Source organism: Scyliorhinus canicula, unplaced genomic scaffold (genome assembly GCF_902713615.1).
Source record: "Scyliorhinus canicula unplaced genomic scaffold, sScyCan1.1, whole genome shotgun sequence".
Taxonomy (NCBI): Eukaryota; Metazoa; Chordata; class Chondrichthyes; order Carcharhiniformes; family Scyliorhinidae; genus Scyliorhinus; species Scyliorhinus canicula.
In genome coordinates, this window is record NW_024055734.1 from 1,068,559 (window position 1) to 1,079,030 (window position 10,472).

Sequence of the window (10,472 nt, forward strand, 5' to 3'; positions counted from 1 at the left end):
TGAGTTACAGACTGGAATCTAATCGAGGGGTTCAGGGTAGTTTATATATAGAATAACAGATACCCGGGAGTGAGTTACAGACTGGAATCTAATCGAGGGGTTCGGGGTGGTTTATATATAGAGTAACAGATACCCGGGAGTGAGTTACAGACTGGAATCTAATCGAGGGGTTCGGGGTGGTTTATATATAGAATAACAGATACCCGGGAGTGAGTTACAGACTGGAATCTAATCGAGGGGTTCGGGGTGGTTTATATATAGAATAACAGATACCCGGGAGTGAGTTACAGACTGGAATCTAATCGAGGGGTTCGGGGTGGTTTATATATAGAATAACAGATACCCGGGAGTGAGTTACAGACTGGAATCTAATCGAGGGGTTCGGGGTGGTTTATATATAGAATAACAGATACCCGGGAGTGAGTTACAGACTGGAATCTAATCGAGGGGTTCGGGGTGGTTTATATATAGAATAACAGATACCCGGGAGTGAGTTACAGACTGGAATCTAATCGAGGGGTTTAGGGTGGTTTATATATAGAATAACAGATACCCGGGAGTGAGTTACAGACTGGAATCTAATAGAGGGGTTCAGGGTGGTTTATATATAGAATAACAGATACCCGGGAGTGCGTTACAGACTGGAATCTAATCGAGGGGTTCAGGGTGGTTTATATATAGAATAACAGATACCCGGGAGTGAGTTACAGACTGGAATCTAATCGAGGGGTTCGGGGTGGTTTATATACAGAATAACAGATACCCGGGAGTGAGTTACAGACTGGAATCTAATCGAAGGGTTCGGGGTGGTTTATATATAGAATAACAGATACCCGGGAGTGAGTTACAGACTGGAATCTAATCGAGGGGTTCGGGGTGGTTTATATATAGAATACCAGATACCCGGGAGTGAGTTACAGACTGGAATCTAATCGAGGGGTTCGGGGTGGTTTATATATAGAATAACAGATACCCGGGAGTGAGTTACAGACTGGAATCTAATCGAAGGTGAATGTTTCTCTCCATTTACAGGTTAAAGTGAAATTGAATGGAGTTTATTTGAAAGGGGAACATCAGCTATCGAGCCTCCCTCAGCTGTCTGGAAACGCTCTCGAGTTGGAGTCTGTACAGGTACGTGAGGCAGCCTTCCACTCAAAATGATAACCGTTCTCTCTCTCCACTCTATGATCCCTCCGTTCTGACCCTAGCTCACTCCCTCCTTCCCTCTCTCCAGCCTCACCTCGTTCTAACTTTGAATTTCCCACATCCTGTTTCCTAATACGCACTCCGTCCCCCCTCTCCAACCCCTCCCTTGCTCCCTGACCATCCCAATCTCTGTAACCTACTCCAGCCCCTACAATTCCCATCCTCCTGTTCAAATCCCTCCCTCCCTCCCTATCTCTGTAACCTCCTCCAGCCCCTACAATTCCCATCCTCCTGTTCAAATCCCTCCCTCCCTCCCTCCCAATCTCTGTAACCTCCTCCAGCCCCTACAATTCCCATCCTCCTATTCAAATCCCTCCCTCCCTCCCTCCCAATCTCTGTAACCTCCTCCAGCCCCTACAATTCCCATCCTCCTATTCAAATCCCTCCCTCCCTCCCTCCCTATCTCTGTAACCTCCTCCAGCCCCTACAATTCCCATCCTCCTATTCAAATCCCTCCCTCCCTCCCTCCCAATCTCTGTAACCTCCTCCAGCCCCTACAATTCCCATCCTCCTGTTCAAATCCCTCCCTCCCTCCCAATCTCTGTAACCTCCTCCAGCCCCTACAATTCCCATCCTCCTATTCAAATCCCTCCCTCCCTCCCTCCCTATCTCTGTAACCTCCTCCAGCCCCTACAATTCTCATCCTCCTGTTCAAATACCTCCCTCCCCATCTCTGTAACCTCCTCCAGCCCCTACAATTCCCATCCTCCTGTTCAAATCCCTCCCTCCCTCCCTATCTCTGTAACCTCCTCCAGCCCCAACAATTCTCATCCTCCTGTTCAAATCCCTCCCTCCCTCCCTATCTCTGTAACCTCCTCCAGCCCCTACAATTCCCATCCTCCTGTTCAAATCCCTCCCTCCCTCCCTATCTCTGTAAGCACCTCCAGCCCCTACAATTCCCATCCTCCTGTTCAAATCCCTCCCTCCCTCCCTATCTCTGTAAGCACCTCCAGCCCCTACAATTCCCATCCTCCTGTTCAAATCCCTCCCTCCCTATCTCTGTAACCTCCTCCAGCCCCTACAATTCCCATCCTCCTGTTCAAATCCCTCCCTCCCTCCCTATCTCTGTAAGCACCTCCAGCCCCTACAATTCCCATCCTCCTGTTCAAATCCCACCCTCCCTCCCTATCTCTGTAAACTCCTCCAGTCCCTACAATTCTCATTCTCCTGTTCAAATCCCTCCCTCCCTCCCTCCCTATCTCTGTAACCACCTCCAGCCCCTACAATTCTCATCCTCCTGTTCGAATCCCTCCCTCACCACCTCCCAATCTCTGTCATCTCCTCCAGCCCCTACAATTCCCATCCTCCTGTTCAAATCCCTCCCTTACCCCCTCCCTCCCTATCTCTGTAACCTCCTCCAGCCCCTACAATTCACATCCTCCTGTTCAAATCCCTCCCTCCCTCCCCCTATCTCTGTAAGCACCTCCAGCCCCTACAATTCCCATCCTCCTGTTCAAATCCCTCCCTCCCTATCTCTGTAACCTCCTCCAGCCCCTACAATTCTCATCCTCCTGTTCAAATCCCTCCCTCCCTCCCTATCTCTGTAAGCACCTCCAGCCCCTACAATTCCCATCCTCCTGTTCAAATCCCACCCTCCCTCCCTATCTCTGTAACCTCCTCCAGCCCCTACAATTCCCATCCTCCTGTTCAAATCCCTCCCTCCCTCCCTCCCTATCTCTGTAACCTCCTCCAGCCCCTACAATTCCCATCCTCCTGTTCAAATCCCTCCCTCCCTCCCTAACTCTGTAACCTCCTCCAGCCCCTACAATTCCCATCCTCCTGTTCAAATCCTTCCCTCCCTCCCTATCTCTGTAACCTCCTCCAGCCCCTACAATTCCCATCCTCCTGTTCAAATCCCTCCCTCCCTATCTTTGTAACCTCCTCCAGCCCCTACAATTCCCATCCTCCTATTCAAATCCCTCCCTCCCTCCCTATCTCTGTAACCTCCTCCAGCCCCTACAATTCTCATCCTCCTGTTCAAATCCCTCCCTCCCTCCCTATCTCTGTAACCTCCTCCAGCCCCTACAATTCTCATCCTCCTGTTCAAATCCCTCCCTCCCTCCCTCCCTATCTCTGTAACCTCCTCCAGCCCCTACAATTCCCATCCTCCTGTTCAAATCCCTCCCTCCCTCCCTATCTCTGTAACCTCCTCCAGCCCCTACAATTCCCATCCTCCTGATCAAATCACTCCCTCCCTCCCTATCTCTGTCACCTCCTCCAGCCCCTACAATTCTCATCCACCTGTTCAAATCCCTCCCTCCCTCCCTATCTCTGTAACACCCTCCAGCCCCGACAATTCCCATCGTCCTGTTCAAATCCCTCCCTCCCTCCCTATCTCTGTAACCTCCTCCAGCCCCTACAATTCCCATCCTCCTGTTCAAATCCCTCCCTCACTCCCTATCTCTGTAAGCTCCTCCAATCCCTACAATTCTCATCCTCCTGTTCAAATCCCTCCTTCCCTCCCTATCTCTGTAAGCTCCTCCAGCCCCTACAATTCCCATCCTCCTGTTCAAATCCTCCCCTCGCCCCCTCCCTCACTATCTCTGTAAACTCCTCCAGCCTCTACAATTCCCATCCTCCTGTTCAAATCCCTTCCTCCATCCCTCCCTCCCTATCTCTGTAACCTCCTCCAACCCCTACAATTCACATCCTCCTGTTCAAATCCCTCCCTCCATCCCTCCCTCCCTCCCTATCTCTGTAAGCTCCTCCAGCCCCTACAATTCCCATCCTCCTGTTCAAATCCCTCCCTCCCTATCTCTGTAACATCCTCCAGCCCCTACAATTCTCATCCTCCTGTTCAAATCCCTCCCTCCCTCCCTATCTCTGTAACCTCTTCCAGCCCCTACAATTCCCATCCTCCTGTTCAAATCCCTCCCTCCCTATCTCTGTAACATCCTCCAGCCCCTACAATTCCCATCCTCCTGTTCAAATCCCTTCCTCCATCCCTCCCTCCCTATCTCTGTAACCTCCTCCAACCCCTACAATTCCCATCCTCCTGTTCAAATCCCTTCCTCCATCCCTCCCTCCCTATCTCTGTAACCTCCTCCAACCCCTACAATTCACATCCTCCTGTTCAAATCCCTCCCTGCATCCCTCCCTCCCTCCCTATCTCTGTAACCTCCTCCAGCCCCTATAATTCCCATCCTCCTGTTCAAATCTCTCCCTCCCTCCCTATCTCTGTAACCTCCTCCAGCCCCTACAATTCCCATCCTCCCGTTCGAAGCCTGCCCTCACCCCCCCCTCCCTCTCTATCTCCCGGAGGCGGATGGAGATTTAATGCTGATCGTTCCTGTTGCACAGGCAGTACACAGTCTCCCAGTGATGGGCAGCCATCTGAAGACATACAAGACCCATCTGACGTGGTTACGCAGCTCGAAAGCCATTGCTGGCAATATTGAGCTGGAGCAGAGAGTATCAGAGATCGTCACACTCCTCCAGAACCTCATCAACAGAGTGGAGCGCGAGGTAAGATTCACTTGGAGCCAAATTCAGAATCAAGAACATCCTCAGATGACTATACTCTAGGATTTGAGCTCCATAATCCAGGCCCACACTCCCCCCGGTGCCAGTACTGAGGGAGCGCTGCACTGTCGGAGGGAGATGTCTATACTCTAGGATTTGAGCTCCATAATCCAGGCCCACACTCCCCCCGGTGCCAGTACTGAGGGAGCGCTGCACTGTCGGAGGGAGATGTATATACTCTAGGATTTGTGCTCCATAATCCAGGCCCACACTCCCCCCGGTGCCAGTACTGAGGGAGCTCCGCACTGTCGGAGGGAGATGTCTATACTCTAGGATTTGAGCCCCATAATCCAGGCCCACACTCCCCCCGGTGCCAGTACTGAGGGAGCGCTGCACTGTCGGAGGGAGATGTCTATACTCTAGGATTTGAGCTCCATAATCCAGGCCCACACTCCCCCCGGTGCCAGTACTGAGGGAGCGCCGCACTGTCGGAGGGAGATGTCTATACTCTAGGATTTGAGCTCCATAATCCAGGCCCACACTCCCCCCCAGTGGCCAAATACAGGAACAGGAGGAGGTTCATTCAGCCCCTCCAGCCTGTTACACAGGAACAGGAGGTGCCCCATTCAGCCCCTCGAGCCTGTTACACAGGAACAGGAGGAGGCCCATTCAGCCCCTCAAGCCTGTTATACAGGAACAGGAGGGGGCCCATTCAGCCCCTCGAGCCTGTTACACAGGAACAGGAGGAGGCCCATTCAGCCCCTCCAGCCTGTTACACAGGAACAGGAGGAGGCCCATTCAGCCCCTCCAGCCTGTTACACAGGACCAGGAGGACGTTCAGTCAGCCGCTCGAGCCAGTTACACGGGAACAGGAGGAGGCCCATTCAGCCGCTCGAGCCTGTTACACAGGACCAGGAGGACGTTCAGTCAGCCGCTCGAGCCAGTTACACGGGAACAGGAGGAGGCCCATTCAGCCCCTCCAGCCTGTTACACGGGAACAGGAGGAGGCCCATTCAGAACCTCCAGCCTGTTACACAGGACCAGGAGGGTCATTCAGCCCCCCTCCTCGAGCCTGTTACACAGGACCAGGAGGAGGCCCATTCAGCCCCTCGAGCCTGTTACACAGGAACAGGAGGCCCATTCAGCCACTCGAGCCTGTTGCACAGGAACAGGAGGAGGCCCATTCAGCCCCCCTCCTCGAGCCTGTTACACAGGAACAGTAGGAGGCCCATTCAGCCACTCGAGCCTGTTACACAGGAACAGGAGGAGGCCCATTCAGCCACTCGAGCCTGTTACACAGGACCAGGAGGAGGTTCATTCAGCCGCTCGAGCCTGTTACACAGGACCAGGAGGAGGTTCATTCAGCCGCTCGAGCCTGTTACACAGGACCAGGAGGAGGTTCATTCAGCCCCTCCAGCCTGTTACACAGGAACAGTAGGAGGCCCATTCAGCCCCTTGAGCCTGTTCCGACTGACCTGACGGAGCCTCCCTCTAGCAGGGTAAAATTGACTCCGCCTTCTCTCTCTCTCTCCTCCAATCACAGATGCAGAGACGGGACCTCCCGGCGCGCACGTCCCCGCCCTTCGCCCTCACCGAGAGCAACGATTGGACGACCCTGAGGGCGGGGTTCGTCATCCTCCGCGACCTCCGAACTTTCGTCAACAAGGCGGCTCACCAGCTTCTGGCGCTGCGGCTACGGCGCTGAGGGTGACGGGGCTCCGTGCGGGGGACACGGCGGGAATATAATCCGTCATCACATCCTGGCCGAACAGCCGCATCTGGGGGGGGGGGACTTGATTTAGGCCGTGGGAAGAGCCCAAGGCCCCTTCATATCTATCTGGCTCTCTCTCTCTCTCTAGACCAATGATTGCAACCCGAGAGCGGGTCAAAGGGCAGCCAGGTGGGGGTGGGGGCATCCATTAGCCCCCCCTCCCCACCGCTTTGCTAATTTATTGATTAACTTATTGCGTTGCCAGTTTATTTATTTATTTATTGATGGGCACAGACGTTCCACGGCTGGAGTGGATGGGGGCGGTTAGGGGTGGGTAGGGTAGGGGGCGGGTAGGGGTGGGTAGGGGGCGGGTAGGGGGGGCCCAGTCATTTCAATGCCAACACAGATTGTGGAAATCCAGATTTTCTGGACAAACTGCCGTATTTATAAAGACTTATTTATTGCAAAGTAAAAGTGCCGACTGTTTATTTGCCCGATGTACTTTTTAGCCCAGGGATTGATTGCGGGAGAAGGATGGCTCCTTGCTCTGGAGACGGTGGAGATTTGGGTTGTCTTTGCAGATCGATGAAAGAGTTCTTTCTTGTTCCGAGACAGGGAGAGGCTTTGAGGGTCTGTGGGCTGGTGGGTGGGTGGGTGGGCGGGTGGGTGGGTGGGGGTGGCTCTCTGGCTGCGGGATGGCTGGAGGGACACACACACACACACACACACACACACACAGACACACCCAGCCAGTGTGTGAGGCTGCGGTGAAATGCAGTCGGACTGTTGTTGGGGCTCCGGGCGGCTGGTTAGGGTTGGATTGCTGTGGGTGGGGTCTGGGGGGGGTGGGGAGTGAGAGCCTGGGGGGGGGGGGGGTGGGGGGGTGCGGGGTGAGCTTGGGGGGTGAGGGGTTGGGGGTGGGGGGGGGTAAGAGCCTGGGGATGGGGTCTGGGTGGTGGGCGGGGTCTCTGCAGAGGGGGTGGGGTTTCGGCAAAGGGGGCGGGATCTAGGAGCAGTGGGCGTGGTCACTGGAGGGGGCGTGGTCTAGGTTAAGGAGCGGGGTCTCGGAGGGGGTTGCTCTAGGATTAGGGACGTGGTCTGGGAGGAGTGGGTGTGGTCCCTGGAGGGGGCGTGGTCTGGGACCAGGGGCGTGGTCTATGTGGAGGGGGCGTGGTATCAACAGTGGGGGAGTGGGTTTGGATAAGGGGCGGGGCAGTTGAGGGGGCGTGGTCTCAGCAGTGGGTTGGGTTTAAGATTAGTCAAGGAGGAATGGGCAATGGCCCCTGGAGGGGGCGTGGTCTATGTAGAGGGGGCGTGGTCTGGGACCAGGGGCAATGGCCCCTGGAGGGGGCGTGGTCTATGTAGAGGGGGCGTGGTCTGGGACCAGGGGCAATGGCACCTGGAGGGGGCGTGGTGTCGCCAGGGGCGGGGTCTAGGATTAGGGGCGTCATCTAGGAGGAGGAGGCGTGGTCTCCAATGGGGGGGCGTCGTCACATTAGTGGCGTGATCTCCAGTGGGTGGGGCTTAGAGCTAGGGGTGTGGTCACAGAAGAGGGGGCATGGTCTGTCAATAGGTGGCGGATCCATGCCAGGTGGCATGGCCTAAGATTGGGGCGTGGTTTCCAGAGAGGGCGTGGCCTACTTAGGAGGCGTGGTCTCGACAGAGGGGGCGTGTTCTCAGATAAGGGGCGGGGCTGCGGAGGGGGCGTGGTCGCAGCAGAGCGGGCGGAGTCTAGGATTAGTGGCGGAGCCGAGGAGGAGTGGGCGTGGCCCCTGGAGGGGTCATGGTCGCAGCGGGGGGGCGTGGCCTAGGATTAGGGGTGTGGTCAAGGAGGAGGGGGTGTGGTCCCTGGAGCAGGCGTGGTCTCAGCAGGGGGGCGTGGTCTAGGAGGAGGGGGCGTGGTCCCCAGTGAGTGGGCGGGGTCCCTCTAGGGACATGGTATACAGAGGGCGGGGCTTAGGGACAGGGGTGTGGTCTCAGAGGAGGGGGTGTGGTCTAGGAGGAGGGGGCATGGTCTCCAGTGAGTGGGCGGAGTCCCATTCCATCACCACTGGCTGTTTGAAACATGACGTATCGGCTGCCCGGAGACCATCCCAGAAACCCATCAACATGGTCGTAAGTGATGATGATCTCAATTTTACCGCCTCTTAATGACACCTTCTGCAGCCACAGTGTCTAACTGTCTTTTAAACTCGGCCTTAATATAAAATATTAATTCAGCCAATCCGTTCACCCCATTGGGTTAGTGCCTTGGTTCAAATGTCATCATAGATCTGTCGGACCCCGAGGTTGAGTGCGGCCATAATCCAGGCCAACACTCCCCCCGGTGCCAGTACTGAGGGAGCGCTGCACTGTCGGAGGGAGATGTCTATACTCTAGGATTTGAGCTCCATAATCCAGGCCCACACTCCCCCCGGTGCCAGTACTGAGGGAGCGCTGCACTGTCGGAGGGAGATGTCTATACTCTAGGATTTGAGCGCTATAATCCAGGCCCACACTCCCCCCGGTGCCAGTACTGAGGGAGCGCTGCACTGTCGGAGGGAGATGTCTATACTCTAGGATTTGAGCTCCATAATCCAGGCCCACACTCCCCCCGGTGCCAGTACTGAGGGAGCGCTGCACTGTCGGAGGGAGATGTCTATACTCTAGGATTTGAGCTCCATAATCCAGGCCCACACTCCCCCCGGTGCCAGTACTGAGGGAGCGCTGCACTGTCGGAGGGAGATGTCTATACTCTAGGATTTGAGCTCCATAATCCAGGCCCACACTCCCCCCGGTGCCAGTACTGAGGGAGCGCTGCACTGTCGGAGGGAGATGTCTATACTCTAGGATTTGAGCTCCATAATCCAGGCCCACACTCCCCCCGGTGCCAGTACTGAGGGAGCGCTGCACTGTCGGAGGGAGATGTCTATACTCTAGGATTTGAGCGCTATAATCCAGGCCCACACTCCCCCCGGTGCCAGTACTGAGGGAGCGCTGCACTGTCGGAGGGAGATGTCTATACTCTAGGATTTGAGCTCCTATAATCCAGGCCCACACTCCCCCCCGGTGCCAGTACTGAGGGAGCGCTGCACTGTCGGAGGGAGATGTCTATACTCTAGGATTTGAGCTCCATAATCCAGGCCCACACTCCCCCCGGTGCCAGTACTGAGGGAGCGCTGCACTGTCGGAGGGAGATGTCTATACTCTAGGATTTGAGCTCCATAATCCAGGCCCACACTCCCCCCCGGTGCCAGTACTGAGGGAGCGCTGCACTGTCGGAGGGAGATGTATATACTCTAGGATTTGAGCTCCATAATCCAGGCCCACACTCCCCCCGGTGCCAGTACTGAGGGAGCGCTGCACTGTCGGAGGGAGATGTCTATACTCTAGGATTTGAGCTCCATAATCCAGGCCCACACTCCCCCCGGTGCCAGTACTGAGGGAGCGCTGCACTGTCGGAGGGAGATGTCTATACTCTAGGATTTGAGCTCCATAATCCAGGCCCACACTCCCCCCGGTGCCAGTACTGAGGGAGCGCTGCACTGTCGGAGGGAGATGTCTATACTCTAGGATTTGAGCTCCATAATCCAGGCCCACACTCCCCCCGGTGCCAGTACTGAGGGAGCGCTGCACTGTCGGAGGGAGATGTCTATACTCTAGGATTTGAGCTCCATAATCCAGGCCCACACTCCCCCCGGTGCCAGTACTGAGGGAGCGCTGCACTGTCGGAGGGAGATGTCTATACTCTAGGATTTGAGCTCCATAATCCAGGCCCACACTCCCCCCGGTGCCAGTACTGAGGGAGCGCTGCACTGTCGGAGGGAGATGTCTATACTCTAGGATTTGAGCTCCATAATCCAGGCCCACACTCCCCCCGGTGCCAGTACTGAGGGAGCGCTGCACTGTCGGAGGGAGATGTCTATACTCTAGGATTTGAGCTCCATAATCCAGGCCCACACTCCCCCCGGTGCCAGTACTGAGGGAGCGCTGCACTGTCGGAGGGAGATGTCTATACTCTAGGATTTGAGCTCCATAATCCAGGCCCACACTCCCCCCGGTGCCAGTACTGAGGGAGCGCTGCACTGTCGGAGGGAGATGTCTATACTCTAGG

At 55.7% G+C, this 10,472-nt stretch overlaps 2 protein-coding genes across 2 annotated transcripts in view; both read left to right on the plus strand.

The window, feature by feature from the left end:
- Positions 1-6,696, plus strand: part of il11b (interleukin 11b) — a 9,891-nt gene extending 3,195 nt beyond the window's left edge. The window contains exons 2-4 of the mRNA XM_038788384.1: positions 1,033-1,131; positions 4,507-4,671; positions 6,212-6,696. Of these exons, the coding sequence (XP_038644312.1) occupies positions 1,033-1,131; positions 4,507-4,671; positions 6,212-6,373 (426 nt within the window). The 3' untranslated portion in view covers positions 6,374-6,696. The remainder of the gene's footprint in view (positions 1-1,032; positions 1,132-4,506; positions 4,672-6,211) is intronic.
- LOC119960786 (germ cell-specific gene 1-like protein) overlaps positions 6,532-10,472 on the plus strand; it is a 21,369-nt gene continuing 17,428 nt past the window's right edge. Inside the window, exon 1 of the mRNA XM_038788392.1 lies at positions 6,532-6,568. Coding sequence (XP_038644320.1) covers positions 6,532-6,568 — 37 coding nt within the window. The remainder of the gene's footprint in view (positions 6,569-10,472) is intronic.